The sequence below is a fragment of the Antechinus flavipes genome, chromosome 3 (genome assembly GCF_016432865.1).
Source record: "Antechinus flavipes isolate AdamAnt ecotype Samford, QLD, Australia chromosome 3, AdamAnt_v2, whole genome shotgun sequence".
In the NCBI taxonomy this organism is placed as follows: domain Eukaryota; kingdom Metazoa; phylum Chordata; class Mammalia; order Dasyuromorphia; family Dasyuridae; genus Antechinus; species Antechinus flavipes.
In genome coordinates, this window is record NC_067400.1 from 113361871 (window position 1) to 113385733 (window position 23863).

General features: G+C 31.8%; 1 protein-coding gene across 2 annotated transcripts in view; it reads right to left on the reverse strand.

The window, feature by feature from the left end:
- Positions 1-10654: 10654 nt before the first annotated feature.
- LOC127553299 (kelch-like protein 1) overlaps positions 10655-23863 on the reverse strand; it is a 178160-nt gene continuing 164951 nt past the window's right edge. The window contains exons 3-4 of one of the 2 annotated variants that reach the window (XM_051983904.1): positions 21700-21882; positions 10655-10981 (exon numbers count right to left, since the gene is read on the reverse strand). In XM_051983904.1, the coding sequence (XP_051839864.1) occupies positions 10963-10981; positions 21700-21882 (202 nt within the window). In that variant the 3' untranslated portion in view covers positions 10655-10962. The remainder of the gene's footprint in view (positions 10982-21699; positions 21883-23863) is intronic. The other variant, XM_051983905.1, reaches the window with a different exon arrangement.

Consider the following 23863-nt stretch of genomic DNA (forward strand, 5'->3'; position numbering starts at 1 on the left):
ATTTTAATTTTGTTCAAACTGCACTGGACCTGGCTGTGTATATGATATCTCTGTTCTAGAGGAGGTGGGATTTCTCAGTCAGATAGAGAGTATTTTACTTTAAATCTGAGGAACTTTCCATTCAGAGATTTTTGTAATCCAAATTTGAATACATTCTTCTTTTCCAGAAAATGTTCAGTCTTGCTTGATATCCAGTTTAGCCCTGCGAAGCAGAATATATCTGTAATCCATATTGTTAGGAGAATGCAAGTCTTGTGTATTGCTAGAATTCAGAATATCCTTGAACTAAAGTAGTACTAAAAACAATCATATCTACAGCAAATTTGGCAATTAATATAGTGAGCCAAGTTGCTTATGGAGAGAGTACTGAGAGGAAAGATAAAATTCAGTTCTCTTCGGACTGTGCACTGTAAATTATTTTTACTATGTCACCTAATTTTCTATTGGCAGTCAATAAAATATCACCTACAAACAGATTCATCTGGAAGACTGTGACATCTAGGAAAGTTCACTTCTATGTAGATTTCTGGACAAAATCCTTTTTTCACTATAGTTGTGAAAATCTTTGCTAAATACACATACATATACATATACTTACCTGTATAGAAATATTTATGTGTGTATATGCATACATACAAATAGATATACATAAAGTATTTTATTTCTTACTTGAATACTTGCTTATTACAAGATCAAGGAAGAAAATTATTTCCTTGGCTGCATGCATAAAGTAATTGCAAAAGATCTTAACATACAAATGGAAGAAACTTTAAAGGAAAGGAGTCATTTTTATCTCGGTAACATTTTATTTTTTTCAAGTACATGTAAAGGTAGTTTTCAAAATTTATTTCTATAAGATTTTATATTCCAAATTTTTTCTCCACCCCTCCTTCTTCCTCATTTCCAAGACAGCAAGCCATCTGATATAGATTAAAAATGTACAATCTTTCCATTCATATTTCCATATTTGTCATGTTGTGCAAGAAAAATCAAACTAAAAGAGAAACAAAAAAGCAAACAAGTAAATGAAAAAGGTGAAAACACTATGCTGTGATCTATATTCAGTCTCTACATTCAGTATCTACAATAATTCTCTCTATTCTGATAGTATTTTCTATCCCAAGTCTATTGAAATTATATAGGAAGTGAATCTTGAAAGTGGTATTTTGTGGTATAAAATTGTTTCTCTCTTCTGTTAAACAAAGCCTAATAATTAATTTTCTCTCTCTGAAGTATTTTATGGTTGAAATTCTTCTCTAAGTTCTGTCTTTCAGGTGAGTTTTGTTGCTGTTGTTTTCCATTTGGAAAGGAGTTTAAGTACTGACATAGTTTGTGATTTTTTAAAATTTCCTTGATGTGATGAAAATATTAATTAAAATTTTCTAAGAAATTTCTTTAAGTAATAATCTCAGTTAATATATTTCTTTTCATCTATTTCACATTTTTTCAATATTAATGTTTTAAAATAAATTGAGTCAAAATGACACAAATATCCATCCTGTCATCCTTACTCTGATTATCAATGAAGCAGAAACAATCTATCAGGTCTGTTATAAAATCATTCACCTGCTACAGAGTTAAGCATTTGGGTTTATCTGTGTGATTTAAGCCATCTTTTGAGATACTATAATACACTGAAATCACTAACCATTAGAATAAACAACAGTCATCAAATGATATTGTTTAAGGCAGTATCTCATGGATACTCATGGACTCGTGGAACTCTCTTGGAAACCTGAAAAGTTATCAGTCCTGAGTACCATGCTCTCTTAGTTACATTCCTGAACCTTTCTTCATATTGTTAAGTTGTAATTTATCTAAGGGGTAAAAGGAATATGGCAATTTTATTTTCCAAAGCAAAAATATAAACCCAACAGTTTCCCTCTACCTAAACATTTTTAATAGTATAAAGTGATTGCAATGAGCTTTACAAATATCTTTTTTTATCCTCACAACCCCCATGGTATGTAGGTGACGTTATTATTAACCATTCATTCAAGAATTGTAATCATTCCACTCCAGAATAATCCTTATCATTTGAATTAATAAGTCATTTTATGCAACACTGAATAATACATAATTTATTTTCTAAACTCCTTAGAGATTTCATATTATTAAAATCTTCAATGTATGTTAGAAAAATATATTAGCTTGTGGATCCATTGTGACAACACTTTTACAAATGGATACTGATCAATTATTCTCAATTTAATGACCTTACAATTGGTGGTAAATATTCATAATTTAGTCATTCTAAAACAGTATCCAATTTGAATGGTAAAGACAAAAATCAGGATGGCTTTTTTTAACCCAATTTTTTCAAGTTTGTATTTTTAAGACTTAGGAAACATTTTAATGACCTGATTACTGAAAACACTCCCTCAAAAGTAATAAATGATATCTAAAAAGTCAAATCCAAAAAGTCTTTTCTCAGTCCTAATGCTTTTTAACCTGTCTTCACTTTTTGAGTCTGTTGAACTTACCCTTTAATTGGATACTTTTACCTTTGTTGCAAAGGTTCCATCTTCTAATGCTTCCCCTCATCCCTAATCTCTTGTTTTCTGTTTCCTATGAGGTGTCTTTATGCTCTTTCCAATCTCTTAATATAGTGGTTGTTCTCCCACAGCCTGCCTTTATACCTCTAAATAAAATATTTCTTAACAATCACAGCCAAATTATATTAAAGTCAACAGGGACCTTAGATAAATTTTAGTCCAATCCCCCGATTTTTCAGATATAAAAATTACAGCCTATGGAGGAGAATTGACTTATCAAACATCTTCCAAGAAGTAAGCATCAGAGCATTTTTTTCATTATACTACACAATCTTATTCAGCACTGAGTTTCAATATTTATAACCTATTACTCCCCTAGTATTACTCCCTTTATTATAAATAATAAACTCAATATTTTATTCAAACTGGATAAAGCCAACAACAGAAACAAAAACAAAACCTCCTACTCAGTTTTATTTATTACTGCCTATTGTCCTCTGGTTGCTGCATGACAAAAAAAAGAAAAAAAAAGAAAAAAAGAAACAAACAACAACAACAACAACAACAACAACAACAAAAAACCATAAAAAGACAAACTTTCTAAATTCTTCTGATTGAATTGTTGAGTAGAGATGGCTTCTATCAGAGGTATTTATTTAGATATTTTGGGAAATTCATATCAAATTTTCTGATGTATCTAAAATTTATTAAAAAAAACATAAATCAATGTTCAAAAATGCATATTATATGCCTTCTATTTATGAAACCTAAATGTATGAATGGATGAGAAATGTGTAGCAAGCATATAAAAAATGATAATGAACAAATTGTTGAAAAATTTGAACACTAGTTATTTAAATTATGATTTAAATTGATTTTATTTATCTTAAATAGAAATCCATTCAAATATGAGTCTCTATTACCAAATGTCTTTGTTTCATATTTATTCTCTTCTGTTAATGAATTAGGCTGCACATTCAAAATGTTCCCCTGCTGATGGAAATCTATTATTTCACATCAGTTTACAAGATAACAAAAACTGGCAAAGGGCATAATCAAAACAATAGCAACAATGTTTCATACAGGTAGGTATTTTTGAAACATATTTCATGTATTTCCATTAGAATTGTTTTAAGATTCTAAGCCCAGAAATGAAGGAAACCACATCTCTTTCCTATAAGTTGTCCCATGTAGTATAAGGAAGGCACAAGGACTGTTTTAATGGAATTTGAAGGAGTTTCCTTATTCTAAGTTGAAGTTAAAAGGGAGGATCAATACAAGAGAGAATAAAACAGAGAGAACATAAAAAAAATTAATTTTATTGAGATTAAATAGTTACAATAAGATGGTACTTAAGGATAATAAAAAGAACTCTGATGAGAATGGTGGAAGCAGGCACCAAAACCTTTAATGTCTGATGATTTTTTAAATGAATATTATCTGGATCAAGCAAAATTAGGTAAGGGATGATGAATAGGAGTAGAGAGTAATGGAGCCTGGAGTCTGGATCTGCTATGAAGATCAAGATTCAGAGATTGGCACTGATTTATTCTAGGAAAGATGTATGGGGGGGGGGGGTTGATAGGAGGATATTTGGGGAACTATCAGTTGATATTAACCATCGCCAACAGTGGAAATAGGAACTTTCAGGCAACCTTAAAGTTTTATTTTATTAGATAGAGTCAGATGATTTGAGCTTTTCCCATAGCTTTTTATGGAAAACATGGAGCAGTATTATAACTAGATTCAATCTGTACAGCTTTAAAGAAAACTAAAGGAGACACTACTGGCCCTGATTACCAAAAGGTCAGAGTACTTTGGAATAACATCAATAATGGAAAGAGTGAAGAAAAAAAAGCAAACAAACAAACAAACAAACAAAAAACCTTAGCTCCCTCAAATTTAGCTTTAGCTCTTCTAAGAAGTGTTATTATAACATAAACAAAGCCTCTCAATCTTTTTCCCCGGTTCATAATTATCACACTCTTTCTTAGTATTTCTTAAAGTTGTGTACTAGCCCCTCTTCTATTATTTATCTATAAGCTATTTATTGATAATCTCAGCAGTCCCTATGGTTGTGATGAGATTTGTCATAGGGCAGAGAGTGTGGGAACCCCTTCTGGTTGACTCAGATCCAACATGAAAGAATTCATAAACCTTAGAAGTTAGACTGGCAAAAAGAAATTTATTGGCACTGAGAAGTCAGCTTTTTGCTAGGAGGCTGACAGTAGCAAGGTCCTGACAGAGAAGTAAAAGTTTAGCAGAGAAATCCTGGCAGAGAGAGAGAGATAAAGAGGGGTGTTAACACTGAGAAGAAGGTGTCTTCTCAGCAGGCAGGGTCCTTGCAGGCAGCTATGGCAAGGAGAGAGAAGGGTTCCTTGGCCTGGCATGATCCTGCTTTTGGACCTCTGCAAAGAAATGAGCCCCAAAGTTACCCTTTAAAAGAGATATGAATTGAATAAGATTATTGCCCCCAAGCCTAGATTTCCAGTAGAAGGAGACCACTTACTGGGAGTGGTTCTGAGCCAATTTTCAGCTCAATAGATATATCATGTCCAGATCTCCAGCTTGGAGTGGTCCTGAACTCAACTCAACTGTGGAAGTAGCTAGTTCCATCAAGATAACAGAATGAAACCACTTTATCTTCATTCCCTGAGGCGAGTCTGTCCCAGAGAAGAGTTTCTCCAGAGTACAAGGAGTGACCCTCAATAGCTTCCCCCAAAGTCAGAGGACAGCTTCAAGGTTTTCCCCATCAGTTGAAACATTAATTTCCCTTTGGATATATGTAGTCATGGTCTACCTCACCTGCGCTTTAGTCCCATATAATCAATTTCCTACTGGACATTTCAAACTCAGTGTCTTAGATAAGATCTAAATTCAATTTGTCTAAAATTGACCTCAATATCTTTTTCTCTAAACCTTCCTTTCTTAAAACTATTTTCATTGTTATGTTGTGCCAAAGTTTCCTTTTTAATGTGGTGACCCAGTTTGTCCTATTTAGTTATTCTGCCTTAGGTTATAACCTTTCCCTCTTAATGTTTGAAGTAAAGGTTTTATAGACATTCCTTCTTAATGTTTGACAAGATAAAGATTTATCCATTTTAGATGTCATTAGAATATCAGTAACCTCCCCCACCATTAGTTTATCCCCATCTAAGTGCCTTTTCCACTATGTCATTGTTCTTGTTATTCTATAAAAAGCTTGCTGTCCCAATACTAGGGGCTAGACTCTTTGAGATGATTGTCTCATCTAGCCCTGGGATCAACCATGGATACATTGGTCCTAGTATTTCTCTTCATTTAATAAACTATTGAATTGGTCTCTAATCTCTGTCTTGCTCAATTTCTTTGGTATTCCAGTTTGTCCCACCACCCTTACAATTTCTCAAAATGATCTTTTCTTTCATTACCCTGAATTCCTCAGTCTCTCTCAATCCATATATTTAATCAATTGCTCAATCCTTCAGTTGCTATTTTCATCTTTTGTATCTCACCCCTTATCTGGATTATAATATCTAGTGAATACTAGACATATCCTAGTATTCACATTTATAAAACATCCAAGCATTCATCACCACTTGACTGGACTCTTTCAACACCCTGCACTTTGTCAAGCCTCTTTCCTACTCCAGCCTGTTATAACCACTGATATGTGCCTCCCTCCCCCCAATTTCTTAAACAGAAATATCATGCAACTCCCTTAATCAATTAATTCTAGTGACTTTCTATTATGTGTAGGAAAAATTCAAAGTCTTTTATTTACTTTTTAAAGCACAACAAAATCTTGCCTCAACTTATCTTTCCAACCTCATTGGAGATCACTCCCTTTCCTCTGCTGTATGATTTTTCCATACTATTCTCGGTTTCTCATTTACAACATTAGGTCTCTTCTTCTTCTTATTGTTCAACTAGCCATGCTCTATGAGTAAGAATGTATTTCTCCTTACTACCATCTCATACTTTCCCTTTTAAAAAATGTAGTTCAATATGCCCAAAGGGCTATCAAAATGTGCATATTCTTTGATCCAGCAATGTTTCTACTGGGCTTATATCCCAAAGAGATCATAAAAAAGGGAAAAGGATCTATATGTGCAAAAATGTGGCAGCCCTTTGTGTAACGGGTAGAAACTGGAAACTGAGTGGATGTCCATTAGTTGGATAATGACTGAATAAGTTATGGTATATGAATGTTATGGAATATTATTGTTCTATAAGAAATGATCAGCAGGATGATTTCAGAAAGGCTTAGTGAGACTTACATGATCTGATGCTAAGTGAAAGAAGCAGAACCAGGAGAACATTATACAGGGCATCAGAAAGATTATACAATGATCAAATCTGATATGATTCAGGCCAGTTTCAGTGGATTTATGAGGAAGAGAGCCATCCGCATCCAGAGAGAGGACTGTGAGAACTCTGAATGTGGATCACAACATAGTATTTTCAACATTTTTATTGTTATTTGATTGCTTTTTTTTCTTTTCTCATGTTTTTCCTTTTTGATCTGATTTTCCTTGTGTAGTATGATAACGCTGGATATATGCATAGAAGAATTGCACATGTTTAACATTTATTGTATTAATTTATGTCTAGAGAAGAGGATGGGGAAAGGGAGGGAGAAAATGTGGAGCACAAGATTTTGCAAGGATGAATGTTGAAAACTATCTTAGCATGATTTTCAAAAATTAAAAGCTATTATTAAAACATAAATAAATAAAAATGTAATTCAAATAGCTTCTTCTTTGTGAAATCTTTCCTTATTCTCCAACTGCACATTACCACTTTGCTAAATTAACTTGGATTTAACTATTGTGTACATAGACACACACACACACACACACACACACACATATATATATAACTATTATATGTCAATCAATATATCAATATAAAAATAGTTATATTGCAATTATATATTTATAGCTTATATAATTATATATGTGTGTGTCCCCATACATTTATATGTATATATGTACATTAAATGTATGTACATTTAAAAATTTACATATATCAGCTTTTTAAGAGTAGGGATTACTTTATCCTTGTACTTATATCCCTAGCAAATAACATACTTCTTGGAAAATAGCTGATTTAAAAAAAAAAAAGATTGTTTGTGGTTTACATGGATACATCATTACTTTCTTTTTTTTCTTTATTCTATGTTGTCTACCATTAAAATAATTTTCAATATAGAACCCAATCTGAATTTGCAGTAATGTTATAAAATATATCTTTATAAGAATAGTCATTTCTCATTACTCTAGGACTACTATTGTGGTCATAGATTTCCTCTGGAGAAGTAATTCCTTTCTCACTTCTAATCTACAGGAGCCTCATTCATTATTTTCTTTACTTTGCAAGACATAGACAATTAAGGTTGATTTATAAACAAATATTTGCATGTCTGTCATCTATTGAATCTTATTTCTTTTGACTCTGAATGGGAAAAATTGGTGACACATAATGATACTCTGTTAGTGAGAGCAATTAAAATGTTCCAGTAGCTGTGTTTCTTATGTGATCTTGATCTATTATTGTCATATAAAGGATAGATGTGTCCCCAGAGTTCAGCTTGGTTCTCTTATTTCACCCATGGCAGCTAATATTAATATAAACAGACTTAGAAAGGTTTTAGATTTTTTTTCTATCTCTCACTGAGTTGTTCTGTGCCCTGAATATTCAGGACCCCAAATATTTTTAATGTCTAAGGCATTAATCAAAAGAATAAAGGAAATGTGAGTGGTACAATTTTTTTTTTGCTACATTAAAAAAAAGGATTGATACAATTTGACAATTTATTTTTCACATTTAATATTATTTATATTTCATTAACATATGTACTTGAGAAGAAAAGTAGAAATATATATAGTATATGGTAAATCTTGTATTTGTATATAGCAATTGTATATAGTAAAATCTCATATTTTAAAAAGAGGATTTTTTCCTGTTTTGCTCAAAAATACTCAATTTATTATTACCAAGTACACTGCTAGTTTATTTTTCATATACTGAACTACTGATTCGATTTCTGATTTGTTTTTTAAAGCATGAAATACCATATGTTTGCTGTTCTCTGAGGATCTCTAAGTCTATAAGGAGCTGACTCAGTTCCGAGCTTGCAATGAAGAGGAAAGTTAGTTGCTGGGAGGTAGAAGCTAAAATGTATTTTGCATAGAAACATACAGACATTTACAAACACTATTCTCAATTCCTTTGTTGCAGAGCATATGCTACACACACCCCCATTCTTGATTTATATGCTTATACTTATGATATGTTCACCAACAAAATATCCCTGTGCTACTAACAACTGGGATTACACAGCAGAATGCTGCAGTCATCACCTTTCTCTCTTGGTTTCTATTTGCTCTCAAGTGAAACTTTTTTCTCATTAAAGGTAACAGATGGCTACTGTTACCTGTGCTTATCCAGTTTATACTTCCATGAAGTTGTCACTTTCTCCCTGTAATTATATCTGTTATGTTTGTATTACATTAGTGGCTTGTTCCCTTGAGGTATTATATGTGTATGTAAGTAATAGGCTGGCATTTGACCAGACTCTTTAATAAAATCAAAAGAAAAGACTAGAAGCAAATGTGCTTGCTGGCTTGAACCATTTATATATACTCATTGGCTATACTATTTGAGCCAGTATAGTAAGAAATGACTTTGATGATACCACAGGCTTGCTATTAATAATGATTGAAGTAATAGACATGTTTAGTTCCTGTCATCAATAGTTTATTTACTGTTTGTCAGTAACAAAGCTTGTATAATGTTAGTATTATTCAAACCAGAGGAAGCAAACTAGACACAAGTTGGAATATTCAATTGCTTAACATAAATGAAGCAAGGGAAAAGGGGATTAAAAAAAAAAAAAAACAGAAGCTAGTATGCCAGTAATAGAGTCAAAAAATAAAGGTTTATCTATAAGGGCTTAGGTATTAAAGATAGTGAGAATAGCATCAATGGTGACATGATGCTAAGATGTTTGTGCTGTGAAAAAATACAAGAGTTTTTTTTTTTCTACCTAAGGATTGAAGTCTTAGAATATATAGCATGTGTGATTAATATTAAGATATCCATGGCATATATCCCAAAGAGATCATAAATAAGGGAAAAGGGCCTGCATGTGCAAAAAATATTTGTAGCGGCCCTTTTTGTAGTGAGTTGATGCCCATCAGTTGGGGAATGGCTGAGTAAGTTATGGTATATGAATGTAATGGGATATTATTGTTCTATAAGAAACAGTCAGAAAGGCCTGGAGAGACCTACATGAAATAAAGCTAAGTGAAAAAGAACATTTTATACTGCAATAACAAGATTATGTGAAGATCAACCATGATGGATTTGGCTTTTTTCATCTATGAGGTAATTCAAGAAAATTCCAATAGATTTGTGAGATGACTATGGAGAATGAATGTGGATCACAACATACTATTTTCAACTTCGTTGTTCTTTGTTTGATTGCTTGCTTTTTTCTTTCTTATTTTCTCCTTTTTGATCACATTTTTTTCTTGTGTATCATGATAAATGTAGAAATATCTTTAAAAGAACTGCACATGTTTAACCTATTTGCTCTGTAGGGGGGGAGGGGAGGTGGAGAGGGAGCAAGAAAAATTTGCAACACAAGGTTTTACAAGGATAAGTTCTGGAAATTATCTTTGTATGTGTTTTGAAAAATAAAATGCTATTATTATTTTAAAGTTTTTAAGAAGAAAGTAATTTTAAATCATAAATATTATTTTTAAAGATATCCATTGTCTTGATATCCAACATTGATGATGTGGTAGAGTCTTTCTGCAGTCTAGTGAAGCTCTTTAACAGCATCTTAAAATATTATTTTTATTTATACATATATTTTTATTTTGGTGAACCAATCAGGATTAAGTGACTTGCCCAGAGTCACACACCTAGTACCTATTAAGTGTCTGAAACAAGTATTTGAACTCAGGTTTTCCTGACTCCTGGGCCTGTGCTTTGTCCACTGCACTATATGCCCCCTAGAATAATGTTTTTAAATGCATAAAATAAAATGGAAAATGACAAAAGAAATCAATCATATAGGAATATAAATAAGTTTTTAGTTCCCAGGTTAAAATTCTTTAGAGAGGAAAGTTAAGCTTTTAACTAGAGATTAGTCTAAGCTAAGAGAGTAGAGGGATGGATGCTGGGTACAAGGAACTAGAATAGTCATTACAATGTTCTCTTTGGAGGAAAAGAACATTTTTTTTCCCCTTGAAAAACACTTGATCATGCCAAGGCTTATTAATTTTTAATGATGCTTCTGTGGACATCCAAACAAATGCTTTTTATTAAGGATTATTCTAAAGCAAACACCATTCATTCTGAATTTTTTTCTTCTCTAGTTCCCAGTGCTTTATGGAGATATTTGACATTTTCTTTTTTTTCTCATCCAAGTTGACCTGATCATGGGTTTGTTGGTCTGTAAAGAGACTCAGCTATGCTACACATGTGCGTTGACCCTGTGTTATATAAAAGGAAAGATAGAAGTCTGTCAACAATCTGATCGAAAAGGCTAAATCAGAAGATTTGTCATTATTCAAGAACTATGACTTCAAATGGATAAAAATTTTAAGTGGTGAGTGGGGTGAAGGAAATTTTAAGTTAACAGGAGCAGCTCTCAGAAGCTTTTAGTTTTAACAGGAGAAGCTCTAAGAAGCCTTTTTTTTAAAAAAAAGTAAATATGGTAATAAACAGGTAACACTGTGTTTTACTCAAAAAAAAAAAAATCTCCCATATTCACCTGTTAGTCTTATCCCCTTGTTTTCCACTATTTTTTTGCACATACCTTTACAGAAACATGTATCTTAATAAATATGCCATTTTCTAGGATTACATTTGTGTTTTGATAATTTGCTGGTGTCTGAACATAACACCAATAAAGGAGATACTTTAAAAAAGTTTCCCTTTATTTTGTAAAATCTCCCATTTATCACTTATCCATATATTCATCCAATAAGCACTTATTAAGCACCTACTATGTGTTTAAGGCTAAAAATGAAATAGTCCCTGCTCTCAGGATGCTTATATTCTATCGGGCAGTAAAAACATTAACATATATATTATGTATAAACATATACACACAGACACTTAAAGCACTTTAAGGAGAAGGTAGGAACATTGATAGCATCTAGAAAAGATCAGAATAGGCCATATTTTCCCTAAAGGAATATAAGCTTCATAAAGCCTAGATAGTGGGCTTATGTATATTCCTTGGACAAAGTCTAGCATATAATAGGCATTAATGTTGTTTCCAATCAATAATAATAGCTGATTGTAAGCTATTTAAGTTTTTCAAAGGACTTTATTTACTTCATCTCCTTTGAGTCTCACAACAATCCTGTGAGATAGGTACCAAATTTATTATTATTCCCACTTTATTGCTACAGAAAATTAATTGCCCTTTCCAGAGACACACTGAGGCTAATTGTAAAAGATGAGATTAGAACTCCTGACATGAAGCCCATTATTCTATCAACTATAGAATGTTATTTTTTTCACCAAATTCCTTCTTCTATCCAAGTAAAGAGATCGGATTTTGTGACCTCAAATATCAAATTTTTCTCTGAATCCATATTATTCTTTAGTTAAAGAAATTGAGATTCTGAGCAGTTAAAAACATGCCCATCATTATGTTGCTATTAAATATTTGAGACAGGATACATACCAATATCTGTAAACTAATTATAGTTGTCTATCCATGAAAAGGCAGGGCCTTCCATGAAAGAAAGAAAACTACCTTTATGCTCATGTTTTTACAGTTTATACCAACATCAAGTCTGTTATGAAATTCTTTTCCAATTATAAACTTATACAGTATTATGTAGCTACATCAAGAGCTAAAGATTTTGTTTTGTTTTGTTTTGTTTTGTTTGTTTTTTGTTTTATTGTTCAATGCCTGTGGCAGTAACCCACTCTACAATTTTGTGGGGAAAAAAGTGAGAAATAAGAATACTCACATTGTCACTATAGATTCCACATTAAATGTAATGTTACTTGCACTTGATTTTGTCATTGTTGTTATTAAGATAGCATCCTGACTCCCTGTCTCTAGTTTAATCAATAGGACAATTGCCTAGTATTTCAGATTGGTGTTACCTTGAATTGAGTAGGTGATAAGAAGAAAAGATGCCTTAGGAATTCAGGCACTTGTTCTTTATAACCATGAGATACTTCCCCCCATTCCCATAAATGATACATTTTTGTGGGGAAATTATACTATCATTGCATTATTTTGTCCATATTACACATAATATAGCTATAATTTGTTCATATTCAAGAAGCAACTATATTTGAAGTCTTACAATTGATCTGAAGTGACATTACTACAAAAAAAGCTTTCTAGTTGACTTAATATAACCTAGCAATGGTACCTCCTTTTCAGTGAAAAATGAGCAAGAAGCCTTGATTTTTTTTTTTTTAAAGGTCCATGTTGCACGGGCATTTGCTGAAAATGGTCTGATCTCTTCTTCCATATCTCAGAATGTATCTATGTTCTCACCCATACTCTTAATTCTCTCTTTAGTATTTGAGCATAAGACAGATTTCCTTATCAGCAAGGTTAACTTTTCTTCTTAATCCCATACTGGATTATTGCCTTTAAAATCTTTTGTTACTGATCAGTAACAAATCTGTGTCTCTCTCTTGGTGTGTACAAATGCACACACACATACACGCACATACATATGTACACACACATACACACACAAACAAATAGCTGTTTTTGGTCTTTACTGGCACTTTTATTTCTAATTATAAACAAATTCATATCTTTTCTGCATTTTAAAAACCAGAAACAACCCAAACAAACCTTTTTTCATCCCACAGTTCCCTCAAGTTCTACTTCCCTGATAAATTTCCAGAAATAGTTTATACTCACTGGTTCTATCTCCTTATTTGCTTCCAATGTTCTACTGAAAATGCACCCCCCTGCTCCCCTCATGATTTCTTAAGAAGCACATGAACCTCTCCTCAGTCATAATTCTTTTTATATTTTTTTTGCTGTCATTTGACACTGTGGCTGTGTCAAACCCTCCCACGCTCACCTTTCCTTGAGAGCCACAACTCTTTTTGGATTTTGTGACAGTTCTTTTCTAATTTTCCTTGGGTCTGCCTGGCTACTCATTGAGTGGCTTCCTTCATGATCCCATTAAGGATTTTCTTGGCAAAGATACTGAAATCATTTGTCCTTTCCTTCTCCAGCTTATTTTCCAGACGAATAAAATGAAATCAATAGGGGTAAGTGACTAGTCTAGGGTCACACAGCTTGTAAATGTTTGTGATTGGATTGGAACTCAGGTTTCACTGGGCTACCTTGTCTCCATATCTTTCAGAATTACTTGACACTATATTCTGTGATATGTGTTCAATCAAAATTTAAACTACTAACTATTCTCTGACCTCTTCCTGCTTTCTCCTATCATTTTCACATTCATAAGATAATCCCCATGTCTAGAATATACTGCTTACATATCTTCACTCATTTAAGTTATTCTTCCCTTTCAATATCAAGTTCAGCAACAACATATTCCAAAAAGCATCGCCTGAACATACCAATGTAAACTGTTACCTTCTTCCACTCATTTTTCTAAGAAAAATGTGTCTTATCTCCTTTAACTTTGTCTCTATATTATTTATAAAATTAGTATAACTTGTTATATACCTTCTATTTAATTGTAAGTTATTTGATGGTAAGCATATGACATTTTTCATCATTCTAAAATCCACAACTGTTATAATGCTCTGCCCATAATAGTCACTTAGTAAATCTTTAATTTAACTGAGTTTATTTAATTGTGTAGAAACATTTAAGGGCAAATTTTTAAAAATCTATTTGGTTCATCAAATAAAAATGAATCCAAACATTTATAAGTTACATAACAAACTTATATTCCAACAATCAAAACATTTCATTAATTATTCACAAGCCAGAACAGTACATTTTTAAATAATGGGTCTACATTTCCCTCAGTAGAGTTTTTAGCATTTTTGAGTCAGGGATTTGAGACAAATGTTCATAGTCATGCTTTAATCACTCTGTAGCAAAGGACAAGGCTTAAAGTGTGGCATAAATATTAAAGATGAACTGAATCAGATTGTGAAATAGGTTTTCAATGCAATTTTCCAGGTTGATCAGAATCAAAACATTTCAACAACAGTAACCAGGCCTATTGGATTGTTAATAGTATAGGGTCTTAATGATTGCTTCAGATATTTTTATCCAGATCAACACAAGAATATATAGACATAAAATATCTTCATCAAATTTATATCCACGTGTGTGTATATATATATATATGTGTGTGTGTGTGTGTGTATTCAACATAAGCATGAACCTACATATATGTAGATATAATGCCTGATAAATGTAGTTATAATACAACTTACATATGTAAATGTGTATCTCATATATATGATATATACACATATGCACATACATATATATGCACATAAACATCTCTGAAGCTATTCATTCACCTATTCATTTAATCATTTTTGCTCTAGTCATTAGTATTTGTCAACAACCATGGAGCTGGATCAATTTCAGTTCCTGTCACTGTAATGGCATTTACTGAATCTATCACAGAAAGTATAGAAAACAGATGGACTAATAAATCCCAACATGTTGATAAACTGAGAATGGACATTTCTCCCAGGGTGAGTTGAATGCAGAAGGACCATAAGAAGGTTCTTTTCTATAGTCACCTGATATCAATCTTTCAACTATATTGCCTGAAGACTGGAAAGTCACAAAGTCTAGGAAGCAGACATTCTTCTCTAATAGCTGTAAATGTGGAATTGGAATCATATCACATTTCTCCATCCACTAATAAAGCACCAGACAGCCTCAAATCACTTGTCATTTAAAATTTGATGTTAGCTAAGAAAAGAAATGTGGTGAATGTTAGAAGGTACAATGATGCAAGTTCCTTTTGAGATCCTGCAGATTTATTTTTAAGACAAAATTTGTCCTGAGAAATTGTTGAAGAATTACTTTGATAGAAAAGTTTTTTCTATCTATTGATCTATTATCAAATGAGATTATAGTTATAAATCTGGCATATAAGGCACTATATAAATACTTATTTTCTTCCTTTTTCCTTCCCTTTGTTATTCAATTTGAAATGAGGGGGAAAAAAGACAAAATGATGTCAGTAACAGGGAGTTACCTCATTATAAGCTTACTCAATTTATTATTACAAACTATTGAAGATTAGTAAAAAAAAATTCAGTGAGTCATTATGAGAATATAAAAAAAATCTATTATTGACTATGCTAAGAAGCACTACTCATCTTTATACTGATGACAGTTCTATGATGAATGTAATTTTTACACAGAAGTATAATGTGTCTCTCTAGCCTGTAAGAAATAACTTTAGAAGGGCAGTAAATTCATTTTCAAGTTAAATAAATTGTATTAACTTAGGAAAGGCCTTAAATTACTAATTAGTCATGAAAGTGATTTTATTTAGAGGAATCTAATGCAGTGATGATCATTTTTCTTTTATTCCAAATACAAAAAATCCAATAAAATTAGCTAATAAATGCATCCTGTGTACTATATAACACAAAACTATTTCCTTTAATACAACCTTACATGTATTCTTTTTTTTTACAAGATTTTTACATTTTAGTTGCAAATGTGATCTTTAAAATTGCTACTTTACATAATTCATTCAGTATTTTGGAAATTTCTGTTATAAAATCAAGTCTAAAATGTTAATGCTAGAGGGATCTTGAAGATAGATCATTTAGGGAGTAAGGAATAGGAGCAAATAAACTTTTTAAAAAGACAGCATAAATGTCCATTTCATAAAGCAGGTACCAAAAGACCTAACCAAAGAACTGCTGAGCCACTTCCAGTGACTTTTGAAAGAGCCTGGAGAAAAGGAAAAATGCTGCATGACTGGAAAACAAATACTCAAGTTTGCAAAAATATTTCAAAGAAATACAGCTCACTTATTTAGTTCCTGAAAAAATATTTAAAATAATATTAAAAGATGGTTAATGAACATCTAGAAAAGTAAGTGGTGATCGCCAAATATCAGCAGGACTTCATCTACAACAGATTATACAAAACCAACATCATGTCTTTGTTGACATAGTTATTAAATCAAGAGGCAGCACACCAAAGTGGACAAAAGGCAAAGCTTGGAATCAGGAAGACATATTTCCAAACCTAACTCTATATGTATTAGCTATATAGCCATTCAGTATTTTGAAATTTTCTATTATAAAATCAAGAGAAGAATGTTAATGCTAGAGGGAATTTAAAGATAGATTATTTAGGGAGTAGGGAATAGGAACAAATAAACTTTTTAAGAAAGACTCAGCATAATAAATCAGTCTGATGAAGCAGATACCAAAAGAACTAGCCAATGAATGTCTGAGCCCTTTAAATTTTCATACCACCATATCAGCTAACTCTATGATTGTAAATTATAGAAATGTACTGATCATTTCCACAATGGTAGTTGTCTACACTGATTAAGTTGTATACTAACACCAGAGAGAAGAAAAAGGGGCAAAAAAGAAAAAAAAAGAAAAGAAAAATTGATTTCTAGATCAGGGGAATTTCTAGAATTCAGTAATTAATTTATAAAGATCCTCACATAATTCTTGAGAACAATATAAAACATGAAAGGTCTTTTTTAAAATCCAGAGGAATACGTATATATTCTAAACAATTATAAGGAATGACTGGGACATTTAGAGAGGCAAGATTCCATGGTCAGAACTGCGATTTGGGAACATCACATTGGTAACTTTTGAGTAATGGATTTATAGATAAGCGAAATTTGAGGCAGAGAGCCAAAAGATGATACTATTCTAATAGTAGAAAGACAGGGATTTGAAATAGGGCAATTATGGTGTAGATGGAGAAAAGATAGTTGTGAGATGTTTTGGGAACAGATTCAATAAGACTTGGAAGAGATAGGAGGACATAAAAGGGGGATATGATTCAGGTTTTAAAACTTGTTACCTGGAAAGATGATGGTCCCAATACTAGAATATTTTTTTAAATACCACAAAAATTTAGTTGACTAATCGGTTGCTTGTGTTACAAATGCAGGTTTATTTTTTTGTTTTCTTTCGCCATGTGATAATTATTAACAAAATCCAATTCAAATATAATTTCTATTAGGTGGTCAGTACACCAAATATGAAGTCACTGAAATTAGAACTGGCAAATTATCAATTTTGGGAAGTACACTTAGCTCTATATTCAATTAATAGTTTCACTCCATGAATAAATGCCAGGAATTGTCAGATAGTGACAATGGAGTGAGAGCCAAATGTATTTTGGGGAATAATTTGAAAGACATTATGGAAAAAAAAAAATTTGAAAGACATTATGGAGAAAAAAAAATATGAGAATTAGTAACCATTTTGATATCAGATAATAGGAAGGGAGGGAAGGAGAGTGGGGGGTCAAGCATGTCACTGAGATTTGACTTGAGAGACTGAAGATTTGGTGGTAGAGAAGAATTGGGATTTGGGAGGAAAATTTAATCGGTCTGGGAAATGCTAAGTTCAATATACCAATGTGATATAAGACAGGATATTAGTGAAATATAATGAATCAATTTGGGAATTATCTCAAGGAGATAACTGATTCCACAAAAGCTGTTCACTCAGAAAGCTATAGAGAGAAGAAATCCTAGAAAAGAACCTTGCATAGGTACACAGGATTCTCTTAGGAAGGGGTTCTGATAGGTATGATAATCTAACAAAAGTGAATGAGTCATGGACAGACAGAAAAATGGAGAAGGAAGAGAGAGGAGGCATAAAAACATAGAAGGGAGAGGTTTTCCAGGACAAAAGGATGATCAGCCATGTCATGATGCTGCTGAGAAGTCAAGGATTAAATTTTAGAAGAAATATTACATTTGTGAGGGGTAAGTAAGTGATGACGTGGATAGAATGCTAGACTCAGGAAGACTACTTTTCCTGAATTCAAGTTTGGCCTCAGACTTGTATTAACTATGTGACCCTTCTCACTGATAAAATGAGCTTTAGAAGGAAATGACAAATCATTCCAGTATTTTTACAAAGAACTGCTCCCTCAAAAAAAAAATGGGGTCATGAAATCAGACATGATTGGACAGCAACATATATACATTGGACAGCAACATTATATATATATATATATATATATATATATAATATATATATATATATATATATATATAATATATATATATGTTTACATAAAATTTTGCAAGCCTTAAAACATTTTATTCAAATATTTATTAGTATCTGTAGTGCCATTGATCTTTTTGGATAGAAAACACAATGGTATAACATTTTTGCTTCAAATTTATTTGCATTTCAAAAGTTATTCAGAAAATTTGGAATGTCAGAATTTAGATCAGCTATTATTAAAAAAAAATTGAAATGCTAAGATTTAGGTCAGCTGTTATTAAAAAACAAACCAAAACAAAAACTATAGGCCTTATTCTATCAATAAAAAAAGAGTTTTCTTTTCTTTCTTCCTTTAGGCTTATTACCTCTTTCAAGTTGTTAATATATTAATTAATATACCAGAAAAGGATTTAGTTGAAAGATTCAGTGGTCTGGAGGAACTATTTAGTTTAATTCTTTTGACAAATATACTCAGGCTATATTACGTCTGAATAATCAACTAATTAGCAATAATTTACAACTGCCTCCAATAATAATTGTTCTGCCTTGGTGAACAATACTTTCAGGGGAAAGTAATCTGAGTTTTACTGTGTTTTTCCCAGTTCTCAAATAAGAATTCACATGGAATATTGTGATCCACAATGTTAAGCAAATTTCTCAACATAGATGCATTGTCCCTTTTTAGGCAAAAGCTAACTTCTATTAACTAGCCAGCAAAATAGAAAAGAAAAATAAATGCAAGTTTGGAAGGTTTGCTTGTTTTCTCTCCGATAGTAACGTAATTAACCCTACTTTCAAAAAATTTGTTTCCTAAATATTCTTTTGGTTGAATAGCAAAACTCTTAAGGGTAATATTAAAAATTATTATTGTATGTGAGTAATTTAAAGAAAAAAATATAGCATATAGCATATATAGCAATATAGCATACCCTGCTACCAAAAAAAAAAAAAAAAAAAAACCAAACCAAACCAAAACAAAAACAAGAACAAAAAAATTGTTGTAGTATGTCTTTTAAAATCAGTGATTCTTTTCTCCTGATACCCATATCTGCTTTCCTTATTATAGCCTATCCCTAAACTACATCAATAATCTTCTTTTTTGTCCTTTTACTATGGTTCTGAAAGTTATTGAAATAAACTTAGAGTACTCCCTTATCCTGGAAACTAAAGAGAAGGTTGCAGCAAAATATATTTATTCAGTACGCTAAATTCTCCTTCTTATGAAAAATATTCTACTTCCAAGTAGGCCTAAATACACAGCATTATGACAGAAAAGGTTAAGCTCCCTAAGTTAAAGTTACTTAATTGCTTGCCAACTTAAAACCATAAGGACAATTTTACAAAAGATAAATGCAGTAGCCCAAATCAAATTTAGTGAATGTGGTCTAAACAGAATATAATTCTTAATTCTTAATGCAAATGATATCACTTTATTATAATCTAAGACAATTTACATTTTACTTTTGGAATTATAATTATCAAGAAATAAGAAAAGTTTAAATGTATCTTTACTTTAAAATGCTTTAGAGCCAACTTACATAATTAATAATTTTAAATAGGGATGAAATGCATCAAAATATAAGAAAATATGTTTGAATTTTCATTGCATGAAAATGATCACATAAAAAAGGTGTTATAGTTGTTTTTAAGATGTAGATCTTGTTATTTCCCAGACACTTCCATATAGTTAATATTCCATAGAAACTAACTATAAAAAAATCAACTTAATCCCACTTCAGTTCCCATGTCTAAGATTATGAATATTCCTGAATGACTGAAAAAATGTAATATGATTATCTTAATGCTTTATGAAAATATTTGGGATTTTTAAAGTATTTCCACAGTTATTCTCAAAAAAGAGAGTGAGACAAAGGCAGAGAAAAAGAGAGAGACAGAGAGAGAACGAGAGAGAAAAAAAAGAAAGAAAAAAAAGAAAGAAGGAAAAAAGAAGGAAGAAGAAAGGAAAGAAGATAGAAAAAGAAAGGGAAAGAAAAATCAAAAGAAAGAAGAAAGAAAGAAGGAAGAAAATTAATACAATATCTTTTAGAAATGTAAATTGTTACCTTGCAACAAGATTTTATGAAATCTATATACTGACCATGGTCTTGTACATGGATATACACTTATGATTTTTAAATTATATTTTTAAGACACATTGCTTTATTAATTGTGTTGGTAGAGAAAAAATCAGAGCAAAAGCAAAAAACATGAGAAAGAGAAAAAAACAAAAACAAAAAAAGGGACCATAGCATGTGTTGATTTACATTTAGTCTCTTTGGTTCTTTCTAGATGCAGATGACATTTTCTGACCAAGGTCTTTTGGAATCGCTTTGTATCACTGAATTACTGAGAAGAACCAAGCCTTTCATAGATGATCATTGTACATTCTTGCTGTTATTGTGTACAAGGTATTCCTGGTTCAGCTTGTTTCACTCAGCATCAGTTCATGTAAATCATTCACTTTCTAAAAATCTTCATCATTTTTTAGTAGAACAATAATATTCCATTACCTTCACATACCATATCTTGTTCCTCCATTCCCCAAATTATGGGCATCCACTCCTTTTCCAGTTCTTTGCTACCATAAAAGGAACAAAGAACAGCTACAAACATTTTTGCATATGTGGGTATCCTCCTTTACGATTTCCTTGGGATTCACACCCAATATCAGCACTGTTGGATCAAAGGGTATAAACAGTTTCATAGCCCTTTGGGTATAGTTCCAGATTGCTCTCCACAATGGTTGGATCATTTCACAACTCCACCATCTCAGTATACCAATTTCCCCCTTCTCCTCCAAAATTTGTCATTATCTTTTTCTTTCCTCTTAGCCAATCTTGAGAGGTTTGAGGTATTATCTTAGAGTTATTTAAATTTGAATTTCTCTTGAATAGAGAAATTGTGATTTAGAGCAGTTTTTCATATACAAATGGCTTTAATTTCATCATCTGAAAATTGTGTTTTTATTCTTTGATCATTTATCAGTTGGAAAATGACTTGGGGATACATTTATGATTAAGAAAGAACCACCTACCTATGAGCAGGAATCTTACGATTACCCACAATCAGGATCACATCACAGAGTTGTTGTTGCTTCAAATAGCTTTCCATCTTTCGGAAGGTTTGTTCAGCATGATGTACTGCCTGATAGAATTCCTCAGAACTACTGGAGTCCATATCGCTTTGAGGTGTCAGAGAATGACTAGTAGTTGTCAGCCTGTGAATCACAAATATAAGGTAGTGTTGATCAAGTGCCACCAATTGTCCAGATCTAATCACTGATTTCTCCAGGTTGTTAGGAGAAATCAATGCATTTTCTCTGCTTTCATCACTGCTAACACAAGGCAGATTTTTTTTTTCTTTACAGTTCAAAGGATTAACTTGAGTAAGCAATAAAGGGCCTGTAAAAGATCTATATTTGTTGGTTGATGGAAACAACACATTTTTACATTGGTTCTGCTTATCTATAGGGAAATACTATGTATTAAGCTTGAAAGAACTAATAAGCAATTAGCATGCTTATCCTAAAGTTAATTGCTAATGTTAGTCTCATGTGTTATTGGGAACAGTTAATTTCAATATACTTCTCATAATTGTGCTAAGAGATACCAATTTTATTGGTTATTGTATAAAGTGCTGCTTTACAAAAGTAGGAACTTTTAACTGAGAGAATTAGAGTTTTTTTTTATTTTTTAAGCTTAACAATTATATTTTATATTATAGCTTCATGCCATATCTTATTTAGCACTCTTACAATCTTAGAATTAAGCTTCTGCCTTAACTCATTATTGAGTTATTGAGTAAGAGCAGATAGAAACAAAATAGCAGAAAAAAAATCTTTATTTTAGGGAAATGGAAATAGTAACTAAAAATGGATAAAAATGGGAATCAAGAGGACAATACAAACTGATATGGTTTCTAGATGGAATGTAATTTTCATAATCTTGAAATGACTAATTTAAGTAAACCATATAAGCCTATCCTTAAAGTCTTAACATTGCAAATATTCCCAGATAAAATGAAACAAACTAACTAACTTAAACTAACTAGAACTAGTATCCTCACTAGCCCAATTCAACCAAAATTTAACTTTTCCGAAGAGGAAGTTTTTAAAAAGCAGTCACAAATGACATTCATTTCCTATCATTTGTTTCATACCATCAGCTTTGAATATTATGTATCAGAGGTAAAATATCTCAAATAGTTTATAACAGAGTAATAATAGTACATAGTCCTCAAAGGCTGTACTTTCAATATTGGAATTGCTCTGATGCTATTGGTGCCACCCAGAGCAAATCAAATCAAAATTGAAATTCAAGGTTTTAAAAGTCTTCAATTGTCCCCAAGGATCAAATCTGCTGACAGGCTAGAATCTAGCCAAATGATTGTCCAGCCATTACATGGTTCTAGACTCTATACTCAGCCACATAATTCTGTTTAATTTTGTGGGATGAGGGAGGGAATAAGAAAGACTTAGAATTCTAGTTTGATATAGCTCTTAATATTCTTTTTTTCCCCTAAATTTGCTTTAGAAGGAATTCACGTCCAATTATTGCATAGGTTGAACTGAATGGTTTCTGAGGTCACTTTCAACTCTCAGATTCTATAATCATGATTAACATTTATAAACTGCATTCCTCACTAAAACAAATCAAAAAAAAAAAAACATGTAATAGGTAGTGCAAATATCAGCATACCCTTTAAGGATGAGGCTCAGATGAGTTATGTGATTTGTCCATTTTAACACAGGCTGGCTACAGCTAATCAGTCAATAATCAATTATTAAGCACCTACTCTATAACATTTTGGTAAGAAGTAGAGATACAAAGAAAAAAAGCCGAAAAACAGTTTTTGGCTTCATGGAACTTATAATCTATTGAGACAAACATGTATATACATATAAGATACATAGAAAGTAAGCTAGAATATTTAGCAGAGTAATTCTACTCGCTCTTCCAACTAATTTGTCTTTTTGAAGTAAACTTTTGGCACCAACATTAAAGCAAATTGTAAAAACTTAAGAAAATTTACTTTCTCCAAGTTAACTTTGAACATTATATTATATCAAATATAAGGGAATTTGAAATAATGTTTATATACTGTTAAAAAGCAACATCTAGTCCTTGGAATAAACTTTAATATTGGTACAGACTTTAAGCTTCAGGAAAGATATAGAATCTTTTGGGGAAAATTATAAA